This window comes from Apus apus, chromosome 1 (genome assembly GCF_020740795.1).
Source record: "Apus apus isolate bApuApu2 chromosome 1, bApuApu2.pri.cur, whole genome shotgun sequence".
NCBI lineage: Eukaryota > Metazoa > Chordata > Aves > Apodiformes > Apodidae > Apus > Apus apus.
In genome coordinates, this window is record NC_067282.1 from 27,983,950 (window position 1) to 28,000,014 (window position 16,065).

General features: G+C 41.6%; 1 protein-coding gene across 2 annotated transcripts in view; it reads right to left on the minus strand.

Moving 5' to 3' along the window:
• Window positions 1–15,388, minus strand: part of RNASEH2B (ribonuclease H2 subunit B) — a 44,369-nt gene extending 28,981 nt beyond the window's left edge. The window contains exons 1-2 of one of the 2 annotated variants that reach the window (XM_051622797.1): window positions 15,146–15,388; window positions 1,315–1,386 (exon numbers count right to left, since the gene is read on the minus strand). In XM_051622797.1, coding sequence (XP_051478757.1) covers window positions 1,315–1,386; window positions 15,146–15,209 — 136 coding nt within the window. In that variant the 5' untranslated portion in view covers window positions 15,210–15,388. The remainder of the gene's footprint in view (window positions 1–1,314; window positions 1,387–15,145) is intronic. The other variant, XM_051622786.1, reaches the window with a different exon arrangement.
• Between the last annotated feature and the right edge of the window lie 677 nt (window positions 15,389–16,065).

A 16,065-nucleotide genomic window follows, 5' to 3' on the forward strand; every position in this document is an offset into this window, starting at 1 on the left:
TAGTGTGCTGAGTCCTTCAGTGTGTATTTATACAATATCTGGCACCAACAATCCATCAGTTAAGATACAAATGTAAGGAAAATACATTAATAGGGTGTTCTCAGTCCTTCTGTTTTCAGACCCTATACTTATAATAGGCTACATAACTGAAAGTTTATGAAGATCTATAAATAAGCTCCTGTAAATTCTAAATGAACACACCCGGGCAATTATTGCACTTTAGGTTTTTTCCCAGAAACCTCCCCCAAGATCCCTGACTCTACAAAGTAAACAGATCTTTTTTTCCACAGAGAAAAGCAAATTAGTATCTATGCTTTTAAAATATAATACAGCAGGTGGAAAATATCCATGGCTATATATTTCTACTGTAAATCTGAGCAATTAAAACACAAAAATAATGATAAGTGATTTCACATTTTGTATCTATTGGTTTTAATTATTTAATTATTTAATTATATTTCAAGACTGAATAGTAGTCACTGTATTTCAGTATTAAAATGTACCTGAAGACTTTAATTACAAACATTTATAAATACGAGCAGTGGATTCCAAAACAAAAAAATACAACTTAAATCTATAGAAAAAAATGACCTTACGAAAGGAAAAAAAACCCACATTAAATGTGTTTTTCAAACAAAATGTTAACCTTAACAAAGGCTTACTGCAAGTTTCTCTTGCAGTACTTCATACTCCCAATTATTACACTACTCATATAATAATAAATCCTTGACAAAAAGAACAATCTGATTAGAAGAAAGTAACTGTGGGATAGTGGTGTCATTGTATCACCTGCATTTCCTGGTCTGTCCAATGTATTTTGAATTCAAAGTGCCTCTATTAACAAGAAAAAAGACACCAACCAGCACTTGGACCAGGGAAAGAAGGATATTAGACTTAAAAATGAAAAGAGTCAAAAAGCTTGGTAAGTATAACTGAATCACTTCTTCTAATTATATTTATTTTATAGCATAAGAAGAATGCTATGAAGCCTAAATTTGGATTAAAAAAAAAACCTAGGTTCAACACCCAACACTGTAAGCTCCTCAAAACTAATGCATTTAAAAACAGAACTTAAATTACACCTCTTTTTTGTGCTGCCAACGTTCCTGATGAATAAACAGTTCAACCAATTAAAATTATAAAAGAAATCCTAAATGTTTGCACAGAATTAACTATCTGGCATCACCATCAGTATCTTTGGCTCTTAAGACTTATATTATCATCATTATTTCAGCTTGCAAAATATGATTCTTTTAGTGGTGGAGGCAATCAACCAGAACATTAACAGGCTCATGTCACAATTCCAAAACTTGCCTGTACTTGGATTGCGCAGTTTTGTAAACAAAGGTTCGCTGTCAGGTGTCTTAGGGGACTCAGTAGCAGCCGCTGTAGGGGGAGAGGAAAAAGTTATCAACCTGTAAATTGAGAAGTAATTCACATTCTGCTATGCTTCTCCTAGACATTCAGAATTAATTGGACTGACACTTTTTGAAAACTCACATATTTTCTGCCTAAAAGTTATACGCCTCAGCCCAAATTCATCCTACCTGACCAAGGCATCTAAATTATGATTCCAGAATTACTGGTACTCTATATCTGCCACAGGAAAGATATGCACCTGGGGATGATTTAGAGAACCACTTCCCTCAAGCAACAAAGGTCCTAAGTTTGACATCTCAGTTAAGTGAGATGAACTGATATGTTGTCCTGATCAGTCACAAAGACAATGAGAATGTTTGGTAAGTTAGGCCAAGCACAGTGTGGACACAAAGAAGTTAAAAGCACAAAAGGTAACACATTTGTGGGAAGAAACAGTGGTCCTCTACAGCTTTTGGGAAGTCAGACCATGCAGGAATTTGGGGCAGGAATTGTCTGAGTGGTGGTTACTTCTGTGAAAAATACACACACTTGTTTATATGTTTTATATGATCTTGAAAATAGAGTGTGTTTCATTCACCCAGACAGGAAAAAGAAGCTGAGAGAATACAGCACCTCTGGCTTAAGCCTCTGACAGTTGTTTTCTGTGTCTTTTAGGGGGGGGGGGGGAAAAAAACAAAAGACAAAAAGCAGAGCCACAAAAGTACTAATTCTCCCTGAAATGTAAAAGAATAATAATTAAAAAAAAGAAACAGGTCCCACAAGGATGTTGATTCATGTCTGAAAAAAACATCTATAAGGATCCCCAGTTAATTATATTCTATCCAAGTTCCCATAGTAAAGTCTAACTTATATTTAGGAAAACAACTTTCCACATCTCAGTGAAGAACAACACGACAGCATCATCTTTCTTAGCTTGCACACTGCCAGTTCTGTCCCAGCTCCTTTCACATAGGCATTCACCAGAGTAAGGAAAATTACTAAAGCATTTCACATACATAACCAGTATCCAGACCCCAGAGAATGGACTGGCAGGGATGAGGCTGACATCTGCGTTATGGTGCTGCTAAGGAAAGCAGAGAGGAGCAGCCGAGGTGGGCTGCACAGCTATTCACAAGGGAGGCTGCTGGAAGGAACAGAAGTGCTACATCATCCTTCCTCTTTCAGTAGCATCCAGGAGGTTGTGGGGAGGGAGACAGCACAGTTCTTCTCTATGGAAAACAGGAACCTCTAGTACAACCAAAAATAGCTGTCGTCCACTCTGGCTGAAAGCCTATCCCAAACACACCCAGAAAGGATAAGCGGACTTCTCACTGGCTGTACTCTGGCACCTCAGTGGCAAAAAAATGCCCCAACTACCCCTTATCTTTCACATCTGCTCCTGATTATTCAGTTGTGTCACAAACAGAAATTGCCCAGCTAGAGACATAAGCAGGACTTAAAAAGCAAGCACATTTTGTGATAGTGTTGGAGGATAATAGTTCTTGGAATGGTTTGGAGAATTTACAGTAATTTTCTTCCCCTGAACTTTTAGCTGAGTCTTCAGGTGGCTTAAAACAGTGCTTTTAAAAGTTTTAATGTAAGTTGAGGGTTTTTAATGGAAAAACCTCCATATTTGCTAACCAGACCTGTTTCATATGCTGACATATAAACATACATGGTTGTCAAGCTACATTTGCCCTGGCAAAGGTGAACTTCAAATTTCTAGAGTTGTGTATATTTCAATTCTTGACCACAGTTTAACATTAGTGTATTTTTTGTTACTTTTTAAAACACTACAGTGATTAATGACAGTGAAAGAAACACACTGCATGTGTTTACCTTGATGTGTTTCACATTAACATGTTAAAATATACACACTAAATGTGAGTTTCAAAATTTAAAATAAAAAGCAAAACAAAAAAACCCCAAAGGAACTTTCAGCGCTCACTGCTCTGCTTTCTTCATGCATAAATTTATGAACACTGGGAATGAGTCCAGCTGAGCCCTAAGTTACATTTTGCATAACACGAACAATTAAGCAGACAATCCTCCCTAATGTAGCTGTTTTCAATGAAGTTCATATCTTAATTTAGTTGGTATGTTCTTTTCCTAACCTTCTAGTAACACGTTATATTTATCCATCCCTGCTAAGCCTGGAAGACACCTGCAAGCAGGAAGCACTCAGTGTAACAAAGCCAAGGAATACAAGTGTCCTGTCTCTTCCTCATCAGCCCTCTGCATTCCCTACCCAGATAACTGCCCTTCATCAGTGTACCTATCACAGGCTCAGCACCCTCTTCTCTGCTCCTCTGTATACGCAGCTTGGCCCTGCAGCTGCCTTAGCTCAGCCAGTAGCTCTTCCCCACAAGAAGAGAAGCACAGCTCTGCCCATTTAGCTCTTTGGTCCTCCCCAAGCTCCATGGGATTCATCACTACACAGAGGACAGCAGCGATCATACTCTAAAGAACAGTCTGAGTTGCAGCCTTTGGTCCCACTATCTCATGCTGATGGGATCGGAGTACACGTCACATTCTCCACACAGCTGACGCAAAAGATGGCTTACCAGAAGGGATATGCACATGTGCTTACACACAAGAAGAAGGGAAGGAGTGGGCAAAGGCAAAAGTGGTTCCTCTGCATTTCTGTTACCTTCATTTTCATTACATGTAGGCAATACTCCATTTCCAGGAGCATCTGAAGTATACTTTTGCTACAGATTGGCTCTACTAGATGGCAAGCTGGCAGAGAAAATGAGGCAATTGGGAGAATACCTGTTGGAAAACTGGATGCAATATTAATGTGTCCTTAAGGGCAAAGAAGGCCCTATTTATCTGAGTTTTAAAACTTCAGGACTAGGAAAATGCTGAGCAAGGGGTTTTTGAAGTTAGGTGTCCAAACCTAAACTGTGTGTGTTCTGGCCTTTAGCCAGGAAAGGTAACTGGATTTCTTTCATGTCATTACATTTATCAGTCCTTGTGTTTGGGCAAGGATCTCTTATAGCTATATAAATAAAGACTTCTTAAAACACAGTACTGTTGCTATTTTCTAGCAAATCAAAGAGTCAAACTAGGTAATTTTTTTGTTGTTTGAAAATTCACCTTCAGATAAGAAATAATCTTACAGAAAATAAGCAGACAAAAGGGCCATGACTTTTATGTTTATTTCTAAAGGAAACCATCAGATGACTGCCACTGCACTTTCTACAACAGTTTCCATAGCTCAGCCCTGAGAAACTTGTTCATCTACAAGAATAACATGTGAGAGAGGGAAGACCTTTCTGATTAAATATTATACTCTCTACCAACTGTCTTACAGCTGTAAGCTGCAGGTAAAACAATCAGTACTGATCAGCTTACTAACAGATGTGCCAGTACAGCACACTATTCCCCTAGGACAACATCCACTAAAATGACACAAAACACGAACGCAAGGGTACAGAGGATCTCAATTAATCTTGTCCTAAGAAGGGATCTCAATAAGCAGGTCACACTCTAAATTGCCAGGGAAGACAGATGACAGGCACTTCCAGGAAGCAGCTGAACCCACCTAAAGCCTAAACCCACCTGTATTATCTCCTGCAAGTATTTGCATTCATCTCCATTGAGCTTACAAACACCTCCAGCAATGCAGAATGAATCCAGATGCAGTACTGCTACAGCTATACCAGAAGAGGGAGTTCTGAGGAAAGTACAATGCATATTAAATGCCAGCACTGGGTTGTTAAGTATGTCTACTTTGCTTAACTTATAGTCTACTGTTCATTCACTATTAACCAAATCACACAAGGTCCATCTAAAAATGGGGGTGATATATCCATTAGTTTACAGACAGAACCTCAGAATCCTGCAGCTGAGCAAAAGAAACTACAAAAGCTTAAACAAAGCTAGACATACAACCAGGCAAAATCTATAAAATATATAAACAGAACAAAGTGAAAATGAACCAGCTGTAAAAGGATTTCTGGCAATAATTTCTTCCACAATGGACAGATATGAGGCATTACTGAATCTAGCCATCAAAAAAAAAAAAAAAAGTGTTAGCTGGTACAGCAACATGAATACATTGGAAAATAACATAAAACTCCTACTAAGATCTATGAAACTGTTATGGATGATGCAAGGTCTATTCACCTTCTTTTTTTTAAAATGCTTATAGAATACTATATATAACAGACTAATATCAAGTTATATGGAATTCCCATGCAAAAAGCTGCCAGCCAAGCAAGCAAAAAGGCTGTAAATATCTGTCAATTGCGTAAGAGGAAAAAACCCTCTGAGAGCACAAATTTCCCTACCACCATCACTCTGCAAAAAAACAGGATTATTTTAAAGTCTGGAAATATAAAGTTAAGATTTCATTTAAAAACAGATATTAAACCATATGTCACCTACTCAAGTCTTTTCCATTCCCTTCTTAACTTCTAACCATGCATGAAAGGTGTGTCAGATGGAGACATTATGACGGAGCCCATTAAATGGACATTTTATGGAAGACTTAAAATATGTAGCCTAAGGGTACAGATATGTTAGATCTAACAATCATTGTATTTATTTTCTTTTTAGAACCAGTCAACCCTTAAGTAAATTGTTTTAATTCAGTGCCTGTGTACTCTGCCCTGCAGAATGCACTGAAAAAAGCCCTGTGAAAACGAAGTAAAAAATCCAGTACTTTGTGTCACCCAAACTCTTGAGAATTTTTATAAGTTACGATGTAATTAACTATTAGCATAATGAATTAAAACCGGTATGCACAGACTCAGGATACAAACTCAGCAATGGCTTCAAATGACCAAAGATCAGAGGTCACTGAAAAATGCAGTCCTACTGTCTCTGCTCTCTCCCTGTTGTGCAGCTCTGCTGCTTTCTTTCCATCAGAACTAGTGATCTCATGGCCAGGCAGCAAGTTGGCTACATTCACTGATCTGGCTGAGAAATCACTAGTCACAAAAAAAGAAGTATTAATTTTTACCCAGATTAGTAAGCTATTCTCACTCACCATATGGTTACACGATCATTGGAACAAATGGACAGAACCCACGGCAGGAGCAGATGGCTATGACTGTAACCTACTCTATAATGTGACACAAGGGTCTTTGACCAGTGTAAGTTAATTAGAAAACTAGATCATATGTGACTTTATAGAGGTGGGAAAGCAAGAGATGAACCACAAGACTACATTGTTACTTCCTCGGCTCACAATATTCTCAGGGGAGTACTAAATGGCATACAGCCCGATTTCTCTATGTAAATAGCCTCTTCTGCAGGTGCTTACATACAAGGTATGGCTTGATTTTTTGAACTACCTTCTTAGTTGTTTCTCAGTTACATTAACTTGATGTTACCATACCACCTTACCCTCCCGTTGAACATACATAGTACTAGCTTCAGTGAGGGGACTTTTACCATGCCTGTTGTAAAACACAGAATGTCAGATTGGCAATCACAGAATTTTTTTATTTGGTGTCCTAAGTAAAAAATGTGTAATGTGACATAATTTACACCCCTTAAAGTCTTTCTGGCTCCCACTTCACCTAAAAATCCTACAATAAAACACAATTATATGTAAAAATGGAACTGTTTTCAATACTGAGCAAAACTTCACATGGAAATGTTACTAGATGGTTTGAGTGGAAATGTTACTAGATGGTTTGAGTGGTTGTTTGCTCCGGTACACAGACACGCAATACAGCTAAATATTGAGACTTCTGAGAACATCTTTTGGCTTCCACTCTGCTGGCACAGTTCACTTCTCAGGCCAAAAAACCATGTTCATGGACTCACTGGCAGCAATAGACAGTACTGATTCACCCGTTACTGAAATCTAGATCATGCAGGGGGCTGAGCTGAATGAAGGAGAGGTCAATCTTGACAAGTTCAAGAACAGGTTATCACTAAAAAAGATAAAAACTTCAGACTTCCCTTCTCAATATTTATAGGGTCAACACTGGTGCATCTGTATTACTGGCTGAATCAGCCCTATTCCCATGTGCAGAGAGGCCTAAGTTGGCATAAGCTGGTCTCTTCCAAGCCAGATGGCAGAAAGCAGAAGTAGGAGATGGTGTTACACATTAAAACATCTCTTTTCAGTTATTTTATTTGCTATGCTTCCTTCTGGCTCCTTAGCTTGCCAGTTATATCTGCTTTATACACAGCTGAGCTCAGTATGCCTTTTAAAGAGATGACATATAAGAAATGGTGCAAATTACCAGCAGGCTTTGTTCAAGAGATGCACATGTTAACTTAGGGGGAGATTAAGTAAAATATGCCTATGGAGTGCTAACTTCTATAATAAGCATATTCACTTTCACCTTATTCAACAGGTATATAAATAAGTGCACATATCTTTTATAATCCTTCCAAAGTTTTAAGTCAGCTGTTAAAAAACATACTTATTTGTTTATTGTAAATATTCTTTTCAAGTTCTTTATCCAAATTATTCTGGAAGTACTAACACTCACATATCCTGCTCAATTTTGACATTCATTAAAACTTTTTAATCAAGCCCATGAACAGCCCAGAAGTGTGGTCTATTTTGTAGCAGATAAAATGAACTGGTTTTTAAATGCTAAATAAAAACATGTATCAAAGTGTTAAGTGCAAGGTGCGAGAATGGAAAAAAAACCCACAAACCAATAACACAAAAGAATTGCCTACTTCAGATTTTGAAGCAAACTGCTTTTAGACATTGAGTATTCCACTGCTTCTTTGGCTATGACACCTTCTCTCACCATGACCCAAAATGTTCAAGTCAAATGATTCCTCTGTTGCTGCATGGAGACAAAAGTTCCTTAGTCTCATTTGAAAGAACAAAGGATTAATTTAATGTGTGCTGATGCCCTATAGCTTGGCATCACAGTCCATTTATTTCTGCCTCCATCTGACTTCTGCTATATATGAGACTTGTTCAAATAACATGCCAAGTATAATGTGAAACTGCTCCTTCTATTTTTAAATATGTAATTCCTAAAAATAATAAGATGGTTAAATTTCCCTCCCCCCTTACAATCCTTCCAGTGCTGCTCATATGGCAGCTCCCATAAAACAATAAAAAAGCTAATCAGTTTACCATTTAAGAAAACAGCAGACTGAAAAAATATACTCAGCTAAACTTGTCTAGTTCAGAAAACAAAGGTGGAAAAGAATTTTCAGCTTGCAGCTAACCCCTACTAATTTTCCTAACACAGACAAACACAGAACAAATTAAATACAGCAGTCCTAACTTCAGGTGTAGAGTGGGACACCAGACTTAGACAACTGCCTTCAACTCCTGAGCTCTTTGGTAAAACTAGTGAAGGACATAAATAGTTCAGTTCTGACACAACACCTCTCCCTGACAAAGTGTACTGGAAAGAGAGTGCCCTTCACACCCATCCTGTAAGCAGCCACTGCAACTTTGTTTGCTTTTGGTAAGACCAGTTTGAAGGCATTACATAAAATTTTTTGTTTGTTATGGAGTCCAGATCAGATCTATGTCACACACGGTGACTTTATCACAGTATTTGAGGGTTTTCCAGAGCCTTTTTCTTAGAACTCTACAATTAGGTGGGGTCTCAGTATTATTTCTGTCTAGAAAATAATTTCTAGTTCTTTTGATTTTCAGAGAAAACATTAAAAAGGGTAGTTCCATGGGCCCAATTCACAAAGCAAGTAGAAACCCTCCACTCTGCTCCTGTGAGACCCCACCTGGAGTACTGTGCCCAGCTGGTGCACCCAAAACAGGAAGGACATGGAGCTCCTGGAGTGAGTCCAGAGGAGGGCCATGTATATGACCAGAGGGCTGGAGCATCTCTCCTACAAAGACAGGCTGAGAAGAGCTGGGGTTGTTCAGCCTGGAGAAGAGAAGGCTCTGGGGAGACCTTATAGCAGCCTTCCAGTACCTGAAGGGGCTACGTGAAAGCTGGGGAGAGATTTTTTACAAGACCTTGTAGTGAGAGGACAAGGGGTAATGGATTAAAACCGGAGAGGGGAGATTTAGGTTATATATTAGGAAGAAATTATTTATTGTGAGTGTGGTGAGTCCCCGGCACAGGTTGCCCAGGGAAGCTGTGGAAGCTGCATCCCTGGAAATGTTCAAGGCGAGGTTGAATGGGGCATTGAACAATGTGGTCTAGTGGGAGGTGTCCCTGCCCTCCTGCGAGTTGAAACTAGATGATTTTTAAGATTCCTTCCAACTCAAACCACTCTATGATATGATTCTATATGCACAAAAAAAAAATTCATTGGTTCAGGTAGTAGGATTTTTTTTAAATATACATGAATACTCAGTAAATGCAGACAGAATCTTCTCTGCTGAAGTACATAATTAGCAACTTTCTAGTTGTATGACGGCTAGGTTTTAATCCTCAGGAGATACTTCTTTTCCCTTGTACCTGTTCAGTAGCTACACAAATAAAACAGGAAGCTTGTACAGGACACTCTACATTCTCAAGGACAAGATGGGTAATGGAACATCCTTGATTATCCAACTACTATGAGAAATGCAGAAAAGAACAATCTGGAAATGACCATCCACCAATGAAGTCTATGTGGGTCCTTCAGGGCTTGTTAGCACTTTGGTGTCTCTACCGTGATTTGTCCAGACCTCCAGATTTGGGAGGTCTTCTTAACCACAGACGTCAGTTACCCTGCACAAAGCAAGTTCAAACCCAGATTTCCAGCCAAGCTAATAAAATTCCCTGGAACATAGAGCACAGCACAGAAACACCCAAGTGGGTCTGCACAGAGCCAGCTTGGGTCCATCAGGACTTACTAGTTCAGACACTGTCTGAAAGCAGCTGCACTGCTAAGCTGGTCCTGGAAATAGCAGAGATGTGTTAACATGGCACAGCACTTGAACTAATAAACTTAGTGCTGAGCTGAGCCTGCTCTAGGCCAAATCTGATGCCTGAGTATTCACAGCACAGTTAATCTGCAACTGGAGACTCTGCCCAAAGAGCTGACTTTTCAAGCCCAGCATGCACAGCTCTACCCGAGTTACATGCCTCAGTTTTCTGTCCTTATCACCTCCCTCCATATGCCCAATCCCTTCATCTACTCTCCTCTTGTTTGTTTTCTCTCTTGATTATTCAGACACATTTCTCAACCTTCCTCTAAATGTCTACGATAAGGCTGCACAATGTATACCACCCTCTCCTCATCCTACCTTCTACACCAGATCAACAATCCCCAATTCTTCTCCCCTTGACTTCAGGCTGGCCCTTTTGTCCTGCCTTTGGTGTTTCAATCCCTAATATAGGAACAATTACACTTATAAAACCAAAACAAGATTATTTTATTAGTATATTAAATCATCCCGCCTCCATGGAAAAATGAAAAAAGGTAGCAGCAGAAACACCATCACAAGAGCTTTCATCAGGACAGAATACCATTTCTAGAGGTAAAATTTGCTACCTCACCTAGAAGTTGCTTACCAGTCAGCCCAGATACGACTGTCTGTGGCTTTCCTTTCCCTTTTCCTATTTGGACTTTCTTTGTCTGACTCGCCCATGTCAAATAGCCTCAGTGCCTTGATGTGGCAAAAGCTGTCATCAGGCTGTTGACAAGAAAAGTGAACAAGGAAAGAATGACATAGCAAAAAATGAGGACATGCAAAGACTGACTGAAATGAAGCACAGGGTGACTGAACATCAACTGCCTCTCAGCTCAGGCAACTCTGCTTCCCCATCTCACCTTCACCTGTCTCTATAAGCCATGCAAAATACCCACTGAGCTGTATGGATTGTAGCTTTGTTCTTCAATGTGCAGGCATGAGATGCACACCAACTATCAAAGTTTTACAGTACTAGAAATACAATGACAGAATTAACAACTTGCAAGAGAAAGTAACAGTCTGGCCCTCTGGAACAACAGCTCAAGAGGGCTGGGATAACACACATCATTGATAAAACAACGACTCCCACTGCATTACTCCTCTAGCCATAATCATGACTTCAACAAAGACCATGGTTAGTTTTACCTGACAGAGGATATTCCTTGTTTGAGCTGTTTCCAGAATTCTGAAACCAGTATGAAAGTCTTGAAATTAGTAACAAAGTGGAAATTTATCTCCTCAGTCATCAAAGATGCTCTGAACAGCACAGTGGCAATTTATTGTCTATGCAATATAACATAGTGTATTAACGTGTACTGAAATAGGAAAATTAGTAATTATTTTAAAACTTCAATACTAATGCAGACAAGCATACTCTGCTCACTTTCTATGGCAATTAGAACATTAAATCTGCCCTCTTTTTAGCTGCTGTGTTTCACGTATCAACCTGATCTTGTCAGGGGCTGAAATCCAGATAAGAAAAAATCTCACCTTTCTCTTAGATGTGCTTTTTTACAGAGTTAAGTGCTTCCACATGTCACATAGGCATCAAAACCATGGTCAGACACTTGTGCAAAATCAGACAGATTATCAGAACAATGTAACAGCTAAGGAATCAGAGAAACACATGCATCATTGTTCAGAACTCCAGCCATATCTATACCTTGTTCTAAGAAGCTACTGATAAACCTCTAAGGCCTGAATAACTGAAAAATACTGGTAACTTAGGAAAGCAAGTTTCAGTTCTCATTTTACTTCTTTATTTCTGACAGACCTCATTCTTTCCAGGCTAAGGTATCTAGCCTCTTTGCAGAACTAACCACCATCCCTGTCTATACAAGAACTTTTAAGATGTCATGATCCAAGTAAGATAAATGGCATATATCTAAGTGGACATGCTATTAGGTTGTGTAGGATGGCATATATTATTAACCTTACCATCTGTTCTAGGAGGCAGACTACTCAGGTGAGTAGTTCAAACTAACTTAAGCACTTGAAAACGAGACCTTAGAAAGTGCTTTTATTACAATAAAAGTTTTGGAGCCTCTTGCATAGCATTAAAACACACCTTGCTCCTTCCTCCCACTATATACAGGATAATTGCCACAGATACAAGATAAACAGGCTATTTACACCTAGATGGTGTTGGCAGACTTATTAACAAATTCTAAATTCACATTCAAATCCAGATTGAGTAATTATTTACACTAGTTATTTTTATGCACATCTGTACCATTATGTCATGTAGGTATTAAAAAGATACAAACACCCGTATGAATAAAATTTAACATAGTCAAAGAAAAAGCACTGTTATAAATCCAACTGCCTCCATCTTCATTCCTAAAAATAATCAGGTTTTCCTACTACAAATTCTGCTAAATGGAACTTCTGAGATCTATTCGAAAGAGCAGTTAAGAAACGCGAAACTTTGAGAAGTGACACAGAGATACTAGTTGCTTAGCTTAAATAACTAAGTTTTAATGTTACTTAGAATTATAATATTGAGTGATTTATACTGTTTGCCCAGTTCTACTTATTCTGCATGAGTAGCTAGTTTTGCTGAAGCCTTAGACTGCAACAGTTTTCTTAGTAATTTTCCTAGTAGCCAGTACAGTGCTGCGATTTGTCTTTCTAGTATGAGAAAATTATGGTATTCACACTGATTTTGGTTGTTGTTAAGAAATGTTCTTCCTAAGTCTGGGACTTTTTGGTTTCCCATGTTCTGCTAAGAGGTTCCCATGTTCTGCGGAGGGGTGCAGGTGCAAAAGAAGCCTAAATCAGAAGACAGAGACTACAACTGTCAGCAGAGACTGCAAATCAACAAGGTAAGAGCAGTCAACGCCCTGCCTTCCTGAACACCAAAGGTGAATCCAATAAAGCATTAGAAGAGCCCAGACCAAAAAAGACCATTGGACTAGAAGATACATGAAGAGTGCGTGAGGGGCAGGGGTATAATTCACAAGGGTATCATTGCCCAGCATTTTCTTTGTTCTGGGTCTCTAACTGGAGACACTAAGCTCAAGCAGATCCCACTGCTATACCTTTTAATTACTTTTAAATCAGACATCTGAGACTCTGCTGTGGGAAACCTAGGGTTGAGCCTAAAGAATGAACCAAGCCCGAGTGTGTATGTGTGTAAGTGGAGTCGAAAGGGGGCTTGCTGGAGTCACCCACTGCAAAGGGGCTCTGGTCCTAGCAGCTCACACAACTCAGGTTGTGTGCGTGAAGCTCCTGGAATGGCGAGTGAACGCTCAAGCACCCATTAACTTTTAAGACCTCTTCTCTTAAAAGAACGTTACCAAAACCATTAAATCTATTTCATTTCAACAGTCCTGTTCATATGAAGGGCAAGTCTGATCAGCCATGGAGTTCTGAAATTCTCGGCCACAGACATTTTCTTAAATCACTACGCGCTCTGAGGTTCTACTAAGCCTTAATAAACTTTCTTACAGGTCTGGAGTACTATATAAATTCTGTCAGAGCTGTGCTGGCATAATTGGTAATACAAACTGTCTGGCTTTATGAAAGTTACAAGCTCTGGCTCCAATCCTGCAAACACTTACTGAAGAATTCAACTTACTGCACAGAACTGACTACTCATGCACTAGTTAAGCATATTTGTAAATATTTGCACAGTATGGACATCTGTTGGCATAACCAGTCATCTTACACAAGATTTCACTTTAAATCTTAAGTCTACAGTGAGTCAGTATTTTTTAAAAAAATGAAATAATCACTCACTTATAAACTCTTTTCTTAGGCATCAAGCATGTCATATACCAAAGGGTGGTACTGAAAAGTTAAAACTAGAGGAAGAGAAGAATCAGTGAAATTATAATAATTGGTTCTGGTTCTCACATAACTAGAGAAGCCTGCTTTCTTACAGATTCACGTCTCAAGATTGAGCTTCTGCCTCGTTTCCAACCTTTGCTGAATTAAACTTTTGTTATACCCTTCCTTCAGTGCTGCCATTTATAGCATTTCTCACATAATCACAGGCATTTTCACAATTCTCATTAGGTTACTTCAAAGAGCTCCTCCTCCTTTTTATCATGAGCACTCAAAAGTTTTGGGTGGAGCAAGAAACCTCACAGTACAAAGCTGACACACAGATAATCGTGGAAGTTGCATTTCCTTGTAATACCAAACTTAAAAATAGCACCTATAAAATGTTTCCTTTCTCTTACTTCTTGGAGTTTGAGCACATTGTGTTTCATTCATTTTTTTTAAACACAAAAACCTTCTGTGATCACTGAAATTAAAATTTTAAAGCCTGCTAGTAGGCAGAAACACACGTCAAGGGGGAAAGGCATCTTCCCGTTTATCCAGCGCTGTGTGAGAGCAACCACGCCTCCGCAGGGCTGAAGGCCTGGTGTATCTTGCATCTGCAGAGCTGCCATGTGCAGGTTCTCTTTAGCCTACAAAGAGCTGGGGAGATCTCAGTCTGGCTTAAAACTCAAGGTTTTCAAGGCATTTGTTTTGAAGCTTAGGTTTAGGGCACTGACTCGTTTCCTTCAAAAACGCAGGGACGGATCAGGGGGACAGAGACAAGGCGGAAAGATTCCATCAGGGACCTCAGTGACACTTCACTCCTTCAGCTCCTCTCCCCAGGCCGCACAACGCTGTTTACAGACTAGGGGCCAGCTGACTTTCGGAAAACCCTAACGGCACACAAAAATAAAACGCAAAGATGCGGTGAGGGAAACAGGGCCCCTGGAGAGGAGAAGGGCGGTAGTGGCTAGGGCCTCGTGTAAAGGCTGTGTCTCGGAACGTCCTTACCACAGGCGGGCTGGGGCAGGTCCCTGGGCTGCTGTCTGCAACCAGCCCCAGCCCTCAGGGCACGGCACCGCGCGCCGGCCCCAGCGGCAGCCCGGCCCGGCTGCCAGGCGGGCGAGCAGCGCCGAGGCGCGCCGGAGAGGGCGCGGGGCGTGGGCGGCGCGACAGAGCCTGTCCCAGCTGGGAGCCCCGCCGCGTTACCTGGCGCAATCAGCACCCACTGGCCAGGGTGCGCGTCCGCGGGACGCTGCTCCGCGCTCTGCATGCTCCGCCGGCCCCGGCCGCCGCCCCGCAGCCCCGCAGCGCCGCCGCCGTTCACCGCCACCGCCGCAAGATGGCGGCCGGCGCGGGGCGGGGCGGGGGGAGAGGCGGGAAGAGGCGCCGCGCGGGACGTTCCCCCCGCGCCCCGCACCCGGCGCGCGGCGGCGGGAGGGCGGACCCCCGGGCCGGAGCGGGGCGGGAGGCGGCGGGCGCTGAGGCGGGGCGGGGTGGGGGCTGCGCCGCCGCTTCCTCTGCCCCGAAGCCCCTCGCTCGGAGGGAATGGTACGAGCCGCGGTGGGCGGGACGCAGCGCGGCACAGCCTCTCCTCTCTGCACACCCCTCCGGGGCCGGCGGGGCGTTGGGCGGGAGGGAGGGAGGGAGGCCGGCCGTGTTGCGGAGCTCGTCTCGTCCTGTCTCGCCCCCTCACCTCCCGCACAGGCAGGGGGGCTGCTTTCCCGCCCACGTCTTGCCCCTCGCACCCTGAGGGCAGGCGGGCAGAGCCTTCCTTGTGACCCTGTCGCTTCTGGCGGGGGTCTGCGGCAGCCGCTCGGGGGGGCACAGCTGCAATTAGGCGTGATGAGTTTAGAGCTAAAGGCAGAAAAGAAGCGCCACGAGGGTGATTGACGGGTTTGAAGATCTGAGATGGGGAAAGGCCGAAAGCTGGGGCGGTTCAGGCCGGAGAAGGGAGGGCTCAGGGAGCATCCCAATCCATGTACGCAAGTGGGGGGAGTGAAGAGCAGGGAGCCAGGCTTTGCTCAGTGGTGCCGGCTGACAGGGCTCAAGGCAAAGGGCACGAACTGAAGTGCAGGAAATTCCATTTAAAGGTAAGATAAAACGCCTTTAGTGTTCAGGTGGTCAAA